General features: G+C 42.6%; 1 protein-coding gene across 4 annotated transcripts in view; it reads right to left on the bottom strand.

The window, feature by feature from the left end:
- MORC4 (MORC family CW-type zinc finger 4) overlaps positions 1 to 18514 on the bottom strand; it is a 52102-nt gene extending 33588 nt beyond the window's left edge. For 3 of the 4 annotated variants that reach the window (XM_032392780.1, XM_032392781.1, XM_032392782.1), the window contains exons 1-7: positions 18144 to 18514; positions 17951 to 18023; positions 12296 to 12428; positions 6954 to 7171; positions 6187 to 6334; positions 3712 to 3844; positions 3273 to 3401 (exon numbers count right to left, since the gene is read on the bottom strand). In XM_032392780.1, coding sequence (XP_032248671.1) covers positions 3273 to 3401; positions 3712 to 3844; positions 6187 to 6334; positions 6954 to 7171; positions 12296 to 12428; positions 17951 to 18023; positions 18144 to 18245 — 936 coding nt within the window. In that variant the 5' untranslated portion in view covers positions 18246 to 18514. The remainder of the gene's footprint in view (positions 1 to 3272; positions 3402 to 3711; positions 3845 to 6186; positions 6335 to 6953; positions 7172 to 12295; positions 12429 to 17950; positions 18024 to 18143) is intronic. The other variant, XM_032392783.1, reaches the window with a different exon arrangement.
- Positions 18515 to 19442: the final 928 nt, after the last annotated feature.

Here is a 19442-nt window from a genome sequence, read left to right as displayed (position 1 = left end):
GGATTTTTTCAATAAATACATCAGAAAAATTTTTGGAGATTTGTGACAATTTTTAAAGACTCACAGAGAAATAAACTGTGCAGCCCAGAAGTACCAAATAAAATAAGAAAAAGTTAGATATTATTCTAAGAATGCAGTATATGATACCATACAAAATGTATGTTAACTGTTTATCAGTAAGGCCTCCCACCAACAGCAGGCTGTTAGTAAAGTTTTTGAGGGGTCAAAAGTTATACTCAGATTTCGACTGTGCAGGGGGTAGGTGCCCCTAACCCCACCCCACCCCCGCACTGTTCAAGAGTCAACTGTATAAGCACTAAGGTAAGTCCTGCTAATCATACAAAACACAATGAAAGCAAAAGCACCAAGAACAAAATCACCTCTAAAGTTAAAAGGACAATGAACAGTCCTGTTGCAATATATTTCATGGGAAGAAGTGAACAAGCTTGGATAGATGAAATAAAGCCAATTATGATATGTAAAAAATGAACATGATGTGTTTTTAGCAAGTTCTATTTGATTTAAAAACCAAGGTAAGAGAGGGAGAAAGACAAAGGGGGAGAACAGAGAAACTGAAATTTTCATTAAAACAAATACTAAGAAATCTTCAAGTCCAAATGAATTAAAATCTATTTGTTACTGATTCAAAAAATGATCTCCATTGCCCCCCTACGTAATAAGCTACTCACATCAAATCCATGTAACAAATGGGTCAGGTATGATACAAAGACATCATACAAGTGGGTACCTAACACAGTAATGTTTGGCTCAGAAAATATGTTCTGGGCTCCAGAAGTTCCAATCTAACCTCAGATAAGACCCTATTCCAATGAAAAAGCAAAACAGGACAAACTCCCCAAAACAAACAGACCAAAACTCTATACCATAAAATTAACATTTTTAGAGATATGTCAAATTCTTCTGTTGCATGCTTTTAAAATTCTAAATCATGGGGTGGGAGTACACTGGGGTAGGAGGTTCCCCAAATTAGTATAAGGAGAAAGGACAAGAAGAGAAAAGAGGCCTTTGATAACTGAGGAATAAATAAGTCAACATCAGTGATCTTGTCCCTCACTGACCTCCGGGGGAAATTTTATCAGGAGTTTCATTTCACTCATGCCTATAGTGAATTCGTTTAGCCCAAATTCTAATAGGGGAAGGTAACTAGTTTAATGGGAAGGAGGATTGAAATACATATCAAATGTACTGCTGTTAAAAAAAAAAGAAAAAATGGGGCGCCTGGGTGGCTCAGTCCGTCAAGCCTCTGACTTGTGATTTCGGCCCAGGTCATGATCTCATGGGTCATGAGACTGAGCCCGCATGGGGCTTCCTGCTCTGCGGGGAGTCTGCTTGAGATTCTCTCTCTCCCTCTGCCCCCCCTCCCCCGCATGCATGCGTGCCCTCTCTCTCAAATAAATAAATCTTAAAAAAAAAAAAAAGAAAAAAAAACAAGTCCAAATTGGAATCATTTGCCCCTGCAAGACAACAAACCAAGCCTTAGTTATGGTTTCAACCAATCCCAGGAGTATGACCTTTCAACAGTCAGTCTGAAATTTCCTGATCAGCACTATGTACATGATAAAAACCCTGCTGTTCCCTTCTCCCACAAAAAGAAGATGACCTGGCCTAAAAGAATCCTTTCTTTTCTTTTGCTAACAACTTCTGGCCCCACCCTATAAATACCTTCCATTTTATACAGCTTCTGGGAACATCTCTTAATTGCTAGATTGCTAGATGGGATGCTGCCCTAATCACGAATCACTTAATAAAGCCAATTAGATCTTCAAATTTACTCAGGAGAATGTTGTTTTTTAACACTGCATAGGAGTTCCCTCTGATACCCACAAAAGAAAGAAGCTGGAGGCAGAAATGTGGTATCCCCTGAAACAGTAGTTAGAAAGCACTTCTTTAAAACCGGCTCTGTTAAACCTAGGACACTAAGATCCTAGCCTATATACAGTGATATGACAACTAATTTACCTACAGATGTAACAATGCTAGCTCTGGATTTGTTAACATGGGCTTTAAAAAAAAAAAAAAAAAAAGAGCTTTTGTAGTAGAGAAGGTATGTGTTCCAAAAAAAGGAGAAAATCAATTGACTTATGAGTAAGGACTCACACAGCTTTTAAAAAAGGGCACAACAATTTCTAATTTTTGGTTGGGGAAGAAAGACAAAGCAAACTAGGTAATGCCTTTGATAAAGCAAATCGAGTGTGAACATGTTTCTTGGGCCAAGAGCTGTGCTTAATTACTAGAAAATAAATTATAAGAGCAATTCCTCACGACCGCTTAGAGGAGTTCCCACCCTTTCAAAGACTTTATTTTTGCCCCAAAAGCCATCAACAGAGATGGACCCCATTTCCATAGTTCATCTTAAGATTTTTCTCAAGTATCTGAAATCCATTCCCAGTGCAATGGGGGGTAGAAGTGAAAATCAGTAATTACTCCTTTGAGTGGCTGCCATTATGACAAGTACCAGGAAATCCATGTCAAACCTGTTGAAGATTTACCTCACCTTAGAAAATCAACCTTTAATTTCCACTCTCCTAACTTCCATCAATGTAAGTCTGGACTTGTTACAACAAAAATCATACTATGCCCAAAAGGTTAACAAGTTCTAGTCAATATTTGCTTATTTCAATCAACGTAACATATAACAAAATTCCAGTAAAAACCAAAGAGCGTGGATCATTCCTTATTGCAGAGATTCTCAAACTTGGCTACTCATCAGAATTAGCTGATGATTTAAAAATAAATAAGTACTTCCTATTAAAAAAAGAGATTTCAGAATCTACTGAACCAGAATCTCCAAAATCTACGGATGCTGTATGATTTTAATAATTTCCAGGTGATTTCTGATAAAACTGATACATGGATTGGGATTTAAGAAATACCTTCAAAAAAGAAAAAGAAAAGAAAAGAAATACCTTCTCAAAGACTATACTGTAGGGACGCCTGGGTGGCTTAGTCAGTTAAGCATCAGACTCTTGATTTTAGCTCAGGTCATGATCTCAAGGGTCGTGAGATCAAGCCCCATGTTGGGCTCCACGTGGAACCTGCTTGAGATTCTCTTTCCCTCTCCCTCTGCCCCTCCTCCCTGCTCTCTCTCTCTTTCTCTCTCTCTCTCTCTAAAATAAAAGAATATACTGTAATAGGATTTGTATTATAACACACATTTTCAATTGGAAAAAGAAAGGTTTTTGTTTTCCTATGCCAGCTTGGAAATCTAATCCTGAAATGAAGAGGTCAACTTTATGTAGTTGTAAGGATACTGTGAAGGTAGGTTTATATAAATCATATCCTACATTGGCCAGGCTCTTGGCAATCATCTGGGTAGTCACCTTCTTTTGACGCAGAAAAATTTTCATTCGTGGCTTCATATACAGAATACCACAAAATGCCTATGGAACAGTGAAGGGAAAATTATTATATGACATTGTCAATTCTACTGACAGCCTCGTAAAACACTGCTAGTGACTGAGATCTATTCTGGGCAAAGATCTGGCTTAGTTTCTATTCCTTGTTATGTCAACTACCGCATTTAAGTGCTATTGACTGTATTAGCTATAGTGGAGATAGTGAAAAGGAATCTTAGCACAGGGCGAGAAGTTTGTCATCTTTATCTAACTAAAGTGACATCTTGTTCTACAATATTTTCATGTTACAAGACATCTTACCTCTCATTGTTGAAGAAAAACCACTCTTACTCACCCGTAAAGAATACTCTGTTTCTGGCAGCTCACAGGTACCACCACCAGTCTCTTTTTCTTCTGTGCCAAAGTCTGATACCAGGATGTCATACTGATCTGTATCAAAGTCCAACTCAGACTTTCCATCTTTATTTCTGGGTAAAAGAGACAAGTACCAATCTAACAAATACTGGCTCCAAAGGACAAAAATGCACTAGGAACCCAAGAGAAAAGAAACAATATGAGCCAAAACTCAGACACCTATTTCTTTCCCTGACTATCAGTGCAAAGGAACTATAAATTACTTGGTTTGAAGATCACACAATATTTAGAGGTATTCCCAGTCTAAACAAATCGACTATGTTTCATAGAAGTGGTGATGCCAGGTACAGAAGAAAAGGAAAAAAAAAAAAGGGAAGGTGGAAATGTCTGATCTGATAAATCAAATGGATGTCAGCTACCCTCACAGTGGGATCTTAAAATAGATCCCAACTTTCTGGGTGTTGCTGGGTAGGTCATTCAGCATCATCTTCTCCAACTGAATAAATAGAGGAATGAATCAAAACCTACTTCTGATTTCAGCAATGATATAAGGACTAATGAAATACCAAGATTCCCCTATTAATCCTATTTCTTCAAGGGGAAAAAAAGGTTGCTCTAGAAACAGCATATATATCTGCTAGTCCTCTGGAATATCATTTATGGAATTATCACTTAACTATAATGGTACTCATATTCCTTTCATAAGGATCTTTCTTCTTTTTATAATCCTTTTGGGCTACTTAGCTTTGATCCATTCCAAGACCCTGGACTAGATCACTAACAACTGCCAGGGTAAAAAGGCAAGACCCATCTTTGTTCCTGGAAAAAACTCAAAACAAATGATGGGCTATCGAGCAAACATGTATGTCAGAACAACAGTTCCCAAAGTCTGTTCTGTGGAATCGTAGTTCCCCCAAATACTCTTAAATAAGAGATAAGTAATAAGGGCTGTATGACTGAATAAAACTGAGAAACAACTGCTGGCCCTCAGGGCCACCTCATGCTCTAGTGGCATCTCCCCCACACTTCAGGCTCCACAAGCTCAGAGCTGCTGTGTTGAAAATGTAGCTCCTTCCTCAGGGTTGGACCAGAGCCACTATGGTCTGTATGAAGCCCACCTCACTATAATAGTATATTCTGAATTTCCCAGCATATTTCAGATACTTGCTACCTCACCCCACTCTCACACATACTCTGAGGAGGTTCCCTGTCCTCCCTGCCCCTCACCATTCACCATTCAAGGAAAAGGGGTCTGGAGAAACTTTTTTTTTTTTTTTAATTGGGAAATACCACATACTATATTGCTCTCTTAAACATTTTCAATGCAGATTGAAATGACATTAGCATATGAAAGCCTCTGAGAAGTCCTGCAATAAAGCAACATGGTAAATTTTGTTTAAGCCAGCTTTTCCCACAGTTTTTTGACCGTGGAATCTTTTATTCACATAACGCCTAATACCATGTAACTGAAAAACAATGTACAAAGAAAAAGGTCTAATATGTTTAAAGCACTGGAAACACCACAGGAAAATGATCCTTTATAATATAAATTACATTACTTGAGATTTTTCCCAGTAGGACACAGGAGGATCTAAATTACTAATGTGTATTAAAAAAAAAAAAAAAAAAAACCTCCTTATGTTCTTCTTTTTAACTGAAAGTACTCTGTATAAACCAGCATAGTTTTTATACAGTTTTACCCAGCTAAGAAATGAGGCAAAATACTTCACCTAAGGAGGAAAAGAAGAATGAATACATCTGACACCCTGTTCTACTAAAGATACCCGTATCCCCTCTATTTTATATAAAAGGTCTCTAGATTCTTGTGGACACTGTTAAATGTATTCCACTTGACACGACAAGATTAAACAAATGATGACATATCCTAGAGTATTTCTAGATGGTTTTATTAGCTCTCAACGCATGATGTGAAGCCAGCCTCATCATAGTTCAAATTTACATGCTTCAAAGATTTTCATACTTCTAATCCAGCTACTCTGAAAGCACAAGAGGTCCTTATTTTTAAAGATCATGTTGTGCTTTGTTATTCTAATTTGTCTTTTTCATACTTCATTGCCATTGTCAAATATGTAAAATAACTATCATTATCCTCTCTCAAAACAATGTCCATGAATATAAGATATTCAAAATGGATTCTGAAGATCTTAGAATAATGTTGAACTGTCTTCATTGTTTGTGGCAACAGCCTCAGGATACACTTTATCTCCACTGCTCCACTTTATCAAGCTCCACTTTATCAAGCTCCACATTTTACCAGTAAGAACCACTTTCTCAAACGGGAGCTGTGGTTCCAAGAGAGTTAAGGAAAGCTATGCAAAGAGACACAAATATGTATCAAAATTGATCCCCTCTGCTTTTCTAAAGAGATTTCTGAAAATGTCCTTCGTCATACTACCTTTGCTTACTTGACTCTACCACCCTTGAGATACTATACCTGCGGATGTTCCAAATGAGAACCCGAGTGCCTTTTTTGCCTGGGATGGCATCAAACTGGGAGAGCAGGTCATTTTCACTGTTGAAAATTGAATAGTTCAAGATGGCTTCTAGGCTGGGCAAGGAATCCTCAGTAATAATCATTTTTTGTAAAACCAAATACAGTCAAAGAAAAATTAATATCTTAAAAGGATGCTGTCAAATTAGGAAGATCTGCCTTTTGGGTTGCATGTTTAGACAAAATATAGACATACAGTCGGAAGCATGGGCATTGTTGCTATAGAAGAAAGGAAAGGGGGAAAAGGGAGAAAGGTCGTAGAGACAAAACACCAAAATCGATTACCCCTGCAGACTACAGCTTCAAAGATACAGTGTAAACAAAGGCTATTTAAGAAACAGATCAAAGGCTGAATTTTTAGCCTCTTTGGAAGCAATGAGTTTAAACTTTACTGCTGTGCTGCTTGGGTCAAGACAATCTGTCATCTAACAGAAATCACAGCTTGTCTTAGGTATAGGGAAATGCGCCATTCGGCTATCAGATAAGCTGATTCATACACTAAAAAACATTTCTAAGCTTCTGTCAATGGTACATTTATTTTTAAAAGTATTTCATACAGTGAAATTCCAGGTAAATTTACGACACTTGAATACCTCTTTAAATATGAAAACTTTTGATAGCTGGATTTGAGCTAAAGACAAGAGCTTTCTATCATAATAGTCAGATCAGACTAATTTTTAACCAACATCTGCTACTTCCAGAAAGGATATTGTTTTGCTGGTTGAATGGAACAATTGGTACAATAACTGCCTGGGCCTGGACACATTCCAGATAGGTCTGTGATAGGAGTCCAACAGTGAGAGTACCCCCATTCTTGGTGAAGACAAGAGCGTCCTTTCCTAGCCGCATGGAGCCTGACTTGAAACCATTACCAAAGACCCCGATGGGACACTGGCTCTTCTTTATTACTTTATCTGTAAAGCCAAAGCTGTAATTACACAAGAAAAAAGAAATCAGGAAAAAAAAAGAAACCAGAAAGGTAAAAAGCATCCTAAGACAGGCAGAATGGCTTACGAATGAAACACACTTAGAAAAAGTCACTCCTTCTTTCTTCCTTTCGGTACCTCGGGGCAAAACCATTAGGTGAGAACCACAGGAAATTACCCTGAGGTGACGGCCCGGATTCTCCTGCGTGGCTGGTGTGTGCGAACGTCAAGATGGCCTCTTCCCGCTGACTAACAGGGAGAACTGCAGGAGGCCGTGGGCAGCTGCCCTTCCTGTCGAGATGCAATGGCTCTGACTGCTAATGGCGAGGTTAGGGCAGGGTGAAGAGGGTGGTTAGCTCTGAGTGCGCCCGAGCGCGGGTCACAAAAGGAACCCATAGCGTAGCGGCGCTGGTCAGAAGTACGAGATCTAGATCACCCTCTAGAAACCTGAAAAGCCAGAGGTTACACATCTTAACAATTTCAACCCTCCCCCCAGAGGATAACCCTTCCAATTCTTAACCTCTGCTCCATCTGCTGGGACAGTTCACTGGAATGTGGCCAAGGGATAAAAATAGGTATGTCCCTCGCTGAATATCGGCAGGCAGCTGCGGGATGAGGTCTCTCTTGTTTTATTAGGGACCTTTCACTGCGTCACCTCGACAATCTGTGCCGCCAGGGCCTTTCCCTCGCTTAGATTCCCCATTCAAACACACAACAGAATAACAGAACCAAAAAAAATGAAAGATACAAAATCCAGCAAACAACGATTGGCTTCCTCATAGGTCTTCTCTCACCACAAATAAAACTAATTTTAAGGACCGCTTCTCTCCAGACAGAGTGTACAATGTCGTACGCTATCATTCATTCAATCAATATTTACTGAGTCCCTACTATGTGCTGTGCATTGTACCAAGCGCCGGAGACGCAACTGTTAATAGTAAAAGAAAAGACATGATTCTTGCCTTCATGGTTTACAGTCTAAGGAAGGATTACAGATTAGATGCTTCTCCAGTATCAATAAAAGAGACACTCTATCTGCCACGGCTGAGCGGCTCGGCCTTGGCTCGTACTCTTTGGAACAGGGCTGAGGTGCCTGCTTTCTACTTCCTGAAGGCTGTGGCTTGTGCTTACTCCCTAAGAAAGAGGGGCCAGCTTGTAATTTTCTATTTCAACGTGTCACACAATAAAACCATTATGTCCTTCTAGACACTTCCTAGGAGCTTTGTATATCCAACAGATAAATCTAACCACAGTAAAAAGTAATTTCTAGGGCAGCAGTTCCTTGGAAAATACCAAAAGATCACTGAGTTTCTGCCGTCTATGGGCCTCAGTAATCCGGGAAATAAACTTATAGAAGCTGGTGAAATTCAGGCATTCCTAATCCTCTTGTGTAAGAAGTGCCTAGAAAAGATGGGAGTCGTTAGGAGGATTAAATTATATACTGTGTGTACAGTATATTTTAAATTATAAAGTAGCATTTAAACCTTAATTTTAAACTAACTCTAGAAGTCATTCGGAGAACCGTCCTGGGCTCTCTTCTACCTCTACTTCAGATCGAATGCTGTATCTAAAACTCAGGGCTCCTCATAAATAGTAATCTTACCTATCACACGAAATGAATCTATATGGTTATTTGGACTCAAACCATCTCTAGTGCCACACAAGCTTCAATTCTGTGGGTAAGCGAAAGTGGTGAAAATAGGGAGAATCTATTCAATTCCCTTAATTTCCCAGCCATTCCTGACTCTTCCGCCATCTAACACCACCCCCTTTTCCCTTTGTAAGTATAAATCCCCATGGTGTTACTTAGTTTGGAGAGACCCAATGACTATATTAGGTTGAGAAGCTAAGTAATCGCTCAGGGCCAGAACCAGACATGGAAAAGGATAAGAAAAATGAGAAGAGAGGAGCCGGAAGCACTGGATTTTGTTGTTGTTGTTGTTGTTAGGTTCCACTTAACCCATCCCATGTGTTCTTTTATTCCATCTACATTCCTGTGTTAGGTATTCTATTTAACGGAAAATTGTGGAACGGATGCCAGACCCCGATCAAATAACTACCGAGTATAAAAACCCTCACAATGAAGAACAGAATTGTAGGGCTGCATTTTACATAGCTTGGTAGAGCTCACTAATTTTCCAGAGATCTCTTGGCTTGGACAGGCAGCTTCCCTAAGTTAAGTCCTGTTCTATCCTTTCGTGTAAGAGACAGCAGTGTTTACACACCGGGGGGCAGGGGGGCTGAATACCAGCTCTCTGAGTGGAATGCAGGGAGAATGCAGCTCGCTCCCAAGTTCCTTAAAATGTCAAGATTCTAGAATCCAAGGAGATCAATTTAAATTGGGACTCTGACCAATGAAACACACCTCAGCGAATCCGTGGACACACGGGGGCAGGCAGTGCTGTTTCCTAGATATACTGGTGACGTAATACGGAATATAAAACAATGGAACACTGCTAAGCACAGTTATTCTCTGGCTGTTGTTTCAGAAGAACAGACCTACTAGGAAATGCACTTCTGAGCAGAGGTGGCAAATACCTTTAATCCAGGGATCTGTGGCTCTTTTTAATCCTTGACCTTTGGAAGAGGTTTTCTACCTTGCAGAGAACGACAGCTACCTGGACATCTCGACTAGCTGCTTCACACCAGCCCCAGAAGCTAAAGAGAATTCATTGTGGACTTTAAAGAAACTTAATGATAGGCTTTTCCTTCTTAATTTGATTTTCACTGGGATTTTGTATTTATGGGAGAAACTTGCTGCAATTAGATAACTATTCTATTAGCCTGGAAATAGGAAGAGTAGCAAGAAGAGTTGGAAAATGTGGATAGGATTATTACGAATGTTATTGGTGAAGCAGAATTTCAGTGGGCTTGAACATTTTGCATAATTACCTCTATTATTATACAAAAGTAATATGTCCCTAACCAAATCCAGAAAAATGAACATACTTAATAATTTTCAAAGCTACCTCTAAAGTTCAATTATTTATAACAAAATTGTGGTAAATGGAATCCATGGCCAGGAGTTAGGATTGGATTAAATGAACTTTTAAATAAATGGGACCTTCTAGCTCATTCAAGTTTAAGATATGACCACAAATAAAATCTGGTACATATACTATACATTAACCCAAGACTCATTAAAAAATTCTCTAAAATTAGTTTTTCGTATGAAGAACACTTGCCCAGCTCAAATTAGTGGGAAAGATATTTGGTATGATAATGCCAAAAAATGCTATGGCTAAGTAAGTTTCTGCCTGTTTTGCTGTTTTGTTCCTTGGGGAGGGAACAAAATTATGAACAGATGATACTCATTCTTCATATTTCAATTCAAATGCCACGTTTTCAGGGGATCTTTTTTTGACTCCCTAGACTAGGTTAGATCCTTCCACTATATACTCTCATAGAAACTGTAGTCTTCCTTCATAGCACTTACCACTAGGTGAGATAACCTATTTAGTTGTATTACTAGTCAGTTCTTTTCTATCCTTCTCACTAAACCGTCAGCCCCTTGAGAGCAAGGATGTCTATCTGGCTCACCACTTTATCTTCAGTGACCTCCACATAGGTGCTCAGTAAAAATTTGCTGAATGAATCTGGAACAAAAATGGTTGCAATTATTTTGAAACCATCCTTTTCTCTTGCCTTGTAACTATAAGCACCAACTTTCATAGATGAGGTTCCACAGACAAAATGGAAGGCACTAAGATTTGCTGGGCCCACTATCTGACACCCATGTCACTGGGATAAAGTGTGGTTGGAAGGAATTACTAAAGAAATAAGTGATTTTAGGGGAAAAAATGAATACATACATGAAATAAGTGATTTTAGGGGAAACATGAGTACATAATTAGACATATCAATGTTTTGGTTCCATCCCATCTAAAATTGTATTTTTTAATATAAAATACTAACTTGAGGAGCTAAAAGTAATGCTATAAATTAAAAGATAGGGCCAACTCCATACCTTCACCAACATACTGGCCACATCTTTCTCTCACTTCCAGAAGCTTTCCTTGAACATTCCTCTAATTATGAGGGTCTGAGACACAAGGTACACAGACTGCCGAGTGGTAAAACAATGCAATTTAATTGGTTAGTGCCCAAATTTCATTTCTTTTCTTTGATGGATCAAAGGGATTTCCCTGTAAACAGGGTTATAGAATTAGAATAAGTTTAAAGAGAACTACAACCAAATGAACGTTTTTCCATTTTTATAGTTCAGAGTCCTCTCCCTCCTCCACAGAACCCCTCTTCCATTGTTACTCATGCTTCACACACTAGTTCAGGAAGCCACATGGAGAGTAATTAACCTCACCTGCTAAAAAAAGAAGAGGAAGGAAGCAGTTGAGGAAACACTCATCTTTTACTGAGTGATACGTGGAGATAATCAAGTACAAACTTACATTCTCAACTACAAACCTTTCAAAGTAATTAAATGAACTGAGAGTGGCAACAGAAATCTCTATCACCAGCTTCAGCAGTTAGAAGAGAAAATTCCCTAATTTTGCAATTCTATTGTGAAACCTTTCAAAGATTATGTGTATGAATGCCTTCTATTTATCGTTCATGGGGCTTGGTTATACCCAGGTGTATTCATGGTCCTAACCCACAAATCATCCCAACTGCAATACTTCGGATCTAAGAGTGAGTTCAGGCTAATATAATCTGGAGGAGGTCTCAGGCCAGCGAAGGCCTGCAGATCTTTACACTTGCTATTCTCTGCCTGAACCCTCAACCCTTGCCCCCTGCTCCTTCACCTTGTTAAATTCTACTACTCACCCTCAGATCTCGGTTTAAATATCACTTCCTCTAAGAGGCTTTGTCTGACTTCCTGGATCAGATTTGGTTCCCCTGCTGGTCCCCATTGCATCCTATGCTTTTCTAGCATGCTTACCATTTTTTATTATAATTACTGCTTCACTGTCTGAATTGCCAACTAAACCATAAGTTCTATGAGGGCAAGAATAGTGTCTATTGCATCACCAGTGCCCTGGCACATAATATATGCTCAATAAATATTTGCTGAATGAATAAAGGGAAAGAAAAATATTAAAGAAAATTATGAAGCCCTAAGTAGAGTTCATGAACTCAAGACAAGAGGAAAAGAATGAAGACACTTTTACCTGAGCATTCGGTGTAGTTTATGAGGTGTCATCCCACATCCATCATCAGTAAAGGTCAAACAAGATTTATTCTTGACCTCCTCAACATCTATAAAGACGGTCCTGGCGGATACATCTGGATCTACAGCATTATCTGCAAAAGGTAGAAATCTGTGATATTAGATCCCTTTTTCTCGTATTTCAGTAAAATCTCTAGTTCAGTGCCCCAAGACACAGAAACTAGCTTTTATTCCCTTCAAGTGGATGTCCCCAAAGGTGGGCAGGGAGCTTTGATGGTAGTGCGCTTACTGGGTTATTGGGAACAATAGATAACAACTGCAGATGGGGTTATGAAGCTGATTTCTAGATTTCATATAATAACAAACTGCAGTCTGCCTTTCTCCCTTCACATTTCAGGGTCTGTGGGGAAAATAACTCCTCTACACAAAGCATTTGGCTCCATTTTCATCTTATTACTTCTTTCTTGTCTTTTAGCACTTTGCTGCTCATGAACACATACAGTAGAGGGTGGCTATGGAGAAGAGTTGAATCTGCAATTTTGGTGCATACTGCACACATTACAGGGCATCCGTGAACATTTTATTTTCTACTTTTCTAATTTTTTTTTTTTTTTTTTTTTACATCACCACCCCTGTTTGCGGCCTAAGAGGCACTGAAAGAGTTAGCAGTTCAAACCGAAACATTTAATTGCCCGCCCAGATCCCAGTGAATGCTAAGAAGCATGCTTACAGAGGGGGAGGGATTCGGCTGAAGTACTCTGTCATAGTCTTACAGGTGAAGCTGTCCCACCCTCATTAAATAGAGAAGGCAGAATTAAAGCAGAAAAAGAAAAAACTGTAGGTAAAGTTCCACGATTCCTCCTGAGTCCCGTCTTCATAATGGGCTCATTATTTAAGACTCTGAAGGCACCAGACAGAACCACATTCTAACATCTGGGCAAAGTCCACAACCCCCCCCCAGTCGGGGGGCAATGTCTAGTAGCCACATCTTCGTGCCCCAGACCCCAGGTCACACAACTGTCAGTCACGGATACACGGACTGCAACAGTCTCATCAGGACTTGCTGGCCCGAGTGGGAGGGCAGGTTAACCATGTGTCTGATGGGTTCCCTAAGCGCTCCTGTCCCTACTAGCTCTTTAATCAAGCCAGAGACCTTGCCTTCCACCCCCTTTCCCTTCCCCTGGCAGCCTTCCACCTCACGGATATCACAGGGCTGGGCTGAGAGCGCACCAGGTGGGGTTCCGGCTGTGTACTTGTCCTGCCACCACTGTCCAAATCATGGCAGTTCTCCGCTGGGAACATCCCTTACAAGCAAGAGAAATATTACTCATATTCAAAATATAATCAACAGTTTCGGTTACAACCACTTGGATGTGTGGAATGTCCCGCAATGAAAACAAGACACGGATCGATTTCAAGGGCCAGAGTGATGTTGCCCGTGTCCATTGATAAAATCATTACCAACTGTAAGCTGAAAAATCTGAACAGTAGTAAGCCATCACCAAGAGCCCCAGAAGGGAATTAAGAGGTCTGGTAGGGTCGATCTTTAAGGACTAGGTGGGGCCAAAGCCTTGTGTCATGTGGAAGATCAAGTGGGCCAACTTTTGGCAGGAACTGTAAGTTTGACGTGCAATAGAGGCTTTATCAGAAATACAGTGTTTTACTTTGTGTGAGAGGCAGTTTTTTTTCTGGAACTGACAGAAGGATTCAGCACTGTGAAGCTGCCTACATTGTTTCAAGAAACCACTTGGCAAGCAGGCCCTGAATTGTTTTAGGACTTATCAGTCACTCTTGCTGGCAGAAAGCCAGGGCCATTGAGACTGACACCTTTACTGTGTCAATGGCCAGGGCATCATTTCTGTTTTGAAAACTTTGAACACAGGAGGAAGTCTAACATTTTACGAACATTGACAACTCAAGCACATAACACATATCCATCCCAATTCTAAGTGTATGTAACAGCGTAGTCAGTGATCAGCTCACAAAATCACTTTTCTTTCTTTCCTGTTTACTGCAAATTTTGCCCAAACATTATTAGATGCTTTTTTTTTTTTTTTACAGAAACATACCGGAGAGTTTTAACACAGGCACTCCGGGAGTTACAAGGTAGCTGCCGGAAGCAGCTAGGCATTTTACCTCCTTGGCTAGAGGCTGCTGGAGTCCGGGGGAGGGGGGAGGGGGCACCCCAGCAGCCAGGGTCAGCTCCAGCAGCATGGAGCGAGACAGCAGCGGGCGGTAGCAAGCCCAGCTTTACACTTATTTTCAGTTTGAAGTGGCCTTTCCCTCGGCCTCAACAAATGAACGTATAATAATAAGGCCCCAATCTGGTGGCTGGTTTTGATCCTCTCTCTTGCTGCTTAACCTTCCGAAAATGTATCAATATCAACTCGTAACACATACTATCCCAGCCTGCCCAGCCTGCAGACAGGTAGGACAGCGGGAGAACCCTTGAGAACCCCTGCTCCTCTCCCCCACCCTGCTCCTCTCCCCCCACCCCACCACGGAGGCCTGAGCTGCATACCAGATCCTGGAATGTCTTTATCCCCCTAACCTGGCCCATACAATCCCACGTGCTACCAGATCCCAAGGAGTCTTCTCTCTCCTATCTTGGCCCACGCTACCTGGAGGGGGAGGACCCTATCTCTGCCTCCCCACCCCCCACTTAGGCAAGAACATGAGAAACCAGATCCCAGGGAATCTATCTTATCCCTTGACTTGGTCCACCTGACCCCTGGTCTTCTAAAAAAGCACTCTAACTGAATGAAGCCTCAGAGCTCATCAGAACCTGGGCTGCAATGAGAAAACTGTCCCGTGACAGCCTCCCCGGACAGACAGGATGGCAAGTGGGAGGTAGCTTCCAGGTGGCACTTTACAAGCCTCCCATCCTCTCCTGTTCCAGGAGGACGGCCTGTGTGGATTCCTCCAAGGCCGCCAGGGCCAAGCTGCTGCCCTACAGACACCCTGCATGTACCTAAAAGCATTCTTGTCTAAAATTAAGGTCATCACCTTCCAACACAAGCCTATTCTTCCCCTGTTCCCCCTCCCCCCCCACACACAGAGCCAGCATTCAAATGACCACAAGTTTGAAATTGGAAAATCATTTTTTATCCGTCACTCTCTCTTACCCTATGCATCCCTAAGCTCTCTCACATCTAGCTTTTTCTATTCTCCCCGTCACTTTCTCAGTTTACAGAATTTATTCCCTCTCATCTGGATTATCACGTTAACCTCCCAACTAGTCTTTCGAAGTCATGGCTCTCTCGCTTTTCCAATCCATCTTTTACACTGCTGCAAGATTAACTCTCCTGAAGCCCAGCTATGATCAGGACTTTCCCCTGCTCAGAAAGCTTCAGACTAAAAGGCCAAATACCTGGGCCTCCCAGTCACATCCCGGTCCCAGGCCACCTTTCTAACCTCATGACCTATGTGGTACTTGGGAGTAAAAAGACCCGCGCTTGTGTCCTGGACCTGCCACTTACTAGACATGTAACCTTGGAAGAGTCAGTTAAATTCTTTGAGCCTCCGGATCTTGATCTGCAGGATGAGAATAATGACATATAATAATATTAATTATAATAATGCCATATAATACCTCAAAGGGTAAAGTTAAAAATGTGCCGGAGCTTTATAATCGAAGGACTTATAGTCGTAACTATTTGTAAACTCCATGCTCTAATGAAACTCAGCGACTCAGTATTCTTCATGCCTTTGTTCATGCAGTTGTTTCTTTTGCCTGGAATGCCCTCCCCTCCCCACACCCGTATCCACATGTCCCAATCCTTCAAATCTCAGCTCAAATGTCACCTCCTCTACAAAGCCTTTCCTAACTCTCCTCTTCCTGGTAAGCTGGAAGTCATCCCTCCTTCTTCTGAACTCCCGCAGCACTCGATCCGTAGATCTTCGCTGATATATCACTTTCCATTTTGCTGTTATACAATGCATAAACCTTCTGTACAAGTTTTCTCTCCCCTCTACCAGAAAAGTGAATCTATGTTGTATTCATTTTTGTTCCTACCATGGTGGCCTTGCCCACAGTGAATGCTCCATAAATATTCACTGAATGAATGATTCACTAGAAAATTAATGCATAAGGGGAGGAGAAAAAAATTGAGGGAAAACCTAAAGCTTTGGGTTGCCAGTTAACCCTCTGCTCTCCTTTTCTTCCTACTGTTAATATTACCACAAATAGCTGTGATTTGGTTTTAAAATCTGTGTTTCCCTATGCATGTGTGCAGGCATGTGTGTTTATGTAAATTAATACACATACACACTTGCACTCATAGGAGACATCTTGGGCCAGGTTTAGGTTCCTTAATTTAATGCTCGGGACAAAAATAATATAGTATATTGAAAATTACAAACAGAACACACTCTTCAAGTCACCTCTAAAGTTCAGTACACAGCACAGCATTGGTACATGTTGTTTTGCACAGCGCAGCTGTGAGGGAATAACACACCTCCGTCTCCCATTTCCCCCTAAGTAAATTGTTACTTTTCTCTCTTTTTTTTTTTTTTTTTGAGAGTTACACACACAGAGGTCTGGTCCCACCCAGCAAAGTTTCGCTCAAAGCATGGTGCAAACCCTTAAAGATACAGTCCTTGTTCTCTAGGATTCAAAGTGTGTCGAAGTCACTTTTTTTTTCTTGCACCTTCAAAAGAACAGTCATACACAATGTAAGCATTCTTGTGATGGTGAAATTAATCATCAAAGTTCTCTATCACCCTTCCCAGTAACTCTCCTGACCCTCCTGCTGCCTGCTGACTTCTTGCTCAAGATAACTCACACTGAATGGCCACAGCAATTGCTTCAGTAGGGGCTGGGGCTCATCTGGCGAGCTTGCAAACCACTTTTCAAGATTTTGTTCGGTGCTACCTCGTCCCATAACCATCTCTCCCTTCTTTCCATGTCTGAAACATTTACAATGTGCTCTGTGTGCTGCATTTTGTCCGGGAATGCCTTTCTTCTTTGCTTTCCACACAGTATTTAGCACACTACTGCAAAAGCTGGTGTACTTGGCTTCAAGGGATCAACTGAAAACGCTTTAAAAGCAAACATCGGTGGAGCGAGAGGTTAAGGGCTCAGTATTCATTCCAGCGGTGTGAGGGCGCTCGTGGACCACGGACCCAGCCCTCCGCAGTCGCAGGGAGCCAAATGCACTCGTGTCATCTCTTAAAAGATGTCCCATCATTCCCAGACTCTCTGGTCCCAAAAGTTAAAGAAGTCCGTTTTCCAGACCTTTCCTCGGGACCCTTCCGGGTCCTCCACAATGCCCCTCTGCTAGCTTGGCGCCCTCCGTCGGTCGCCAGTCCCTGCGGTGCCCAGCTGCCTCGGGGCCCGATATTTTTATGCATCTCCTTTTGATTATTAACTAAGCTATCCTAAAGTGCCCGGAACATCACGATCCAGAGAGAAAAACCACACGGGCGTCCGAACTCTTCGGACACACCTTGTTTCCTCAGCTTTATCCGCGGGACCTCGTCCCCCTGGCCGGAGAGCCGCCCCCCTCCTCCGCCTGCGGAGCCGGGGCCGGTCCCGACGCCCCCACCCCAGCCCCGGCCCGCCCCGCGCGGCTCCGCGCATTCCTCTTGCGTCCGCGGCACCACGTTGGCACCACTGCCTCGGGCGATCGCGGCCAAGCCCGCCCTCGCCACTCACCTAGCAGCTCCGCGATGGCACTGAAGGGTCGCGTGTGGCTGCTGGAGTTGCTCTGTAGGTAGCGGGGGCTCATCTGGGGGCGAGAGAAGGTCCCGTCCCGCGTGAGGCCTCGGCCCGCCGGGCCCTCCCCGCGCGCCCCCCGCAGCCCCGGGGCCCGCGCGCGCGCGTCCGCCCCCTCGGGCCCCCGACCTACCGTGCTCAGGCGGATCCCGAAGGCCTGTGGGCCGCCGCCCGGCCGGGCCAGCCCGCTTGCCGGCGCGCCAGGGCCCGCGGGGGCCCCTCGATACAGGAGCATTTTTTTGGCCGCCACGATACTCGTTTGCTGCCGCCGGACTTCTCGCCCGGCCGTCCCGGACTGGCCCTCTTTCCCTCTCCCTCGCAGCTGGCGGCGGCCGTCCGGGGCTGGCCCTCCCTCGCTCCCACCCGCAGCTGGCGGGGGCGGGGCGCGCTCCAGCCACCTGTCCCGGGCGGGAGGGGTGAGGCCGGCAGAGCCGAGCGGCGGCCCCGCCCTGTCAGCACCTCTCCCGACCCACCGACTGCCTGCCGGGGCGGCCTCAGGGCCGTACAGAAATATGGCGACCTCCTGACAGCCGCTCCTTGATCCCCGCCCCTAATTAATTCTTGGCGTTTGCCATAGGCCCGGCCGCCGAGCGGGAAAGCGCGGGGGGGAGGGAGGGGGCGGGCGCGTGGGGAGGGGCGGGAGTGAAGCAAGAGGAGGGAGAGGGTGTAGGGATTTCTGGAACGGAGTCCCAGTTAGGCTGCATGACTAACGGGCAGGATAAGACAAGTCTTACAAGTTCGAAAGACTACAGTTTTGCTATCTGCAAAGATAGCAGGCTCGCGTGATGGGAAAGCATTCTGATTATGCTGGCTCCAGTGCCTCCAGAAGCACCCAGAACTTTCTGGAAGGCAATTGGGAAATCATCTTCAAAGCTTTGCGAGTGTACAGGGAGGCTGTTTATAAAAGAAAACATTGGAATGCACTTACATGCCCCCTAATACGGGATTGGTTAAGTTATGGAGTACGCATGAAAAGGAATACTATATGCAGATCTTAAAGGCCATGTTTGTAGATGAATATTTATTGATGTGGAAAATATTCATGAAGGAATGAAAGAAACAAGAAGTTACAACATGTGTAACGTGGTATCTCTTTTATTGGAAAAACAAGTATATATATGCATATATATATTCACACATACATAATACATATGCATGCATATACACACACAATGAAAAACACTTGAAATGACGTATTCCAAGATATCTCCAGGTCTGGAACTATAAATTTGTTTCTTATTTTTCTTATTTGTATTTTCTAGTTTTTGTGCTATTACACCTACACTCTTTGATTATAGGAAAAAAATGTTTTAATTTTAAAAACTATAACATTCCCTGGTATGGATGAACCATAATTTATTTGACCATCCTTCTAGGATAACTCAGGTTTTCAACTTTTTTTTTTTTTTTTTGACAACACAAAAAGTGCTGC

This window comes from Phoca vitulina, unplaced genomic scaffold (genome assembly GCF_004348235.1).
Source record: "Phoca vitulina isolate PV1807 unplaced genomic scaffold, GSC_HSeal_1.0 scaffold69, whole genome shotgun sequence".
Classification (NCBI taxonomy): Eukaryota; Metazoa; Chordata; class Mammalia; order Carnivora; family Phocidae; genus Phoca; species Phoca vitulina.
Note: the sequence above shows the minus strand (reverse complement) of the source record. Positions and strands in the feature narration are given on the sequence as shown.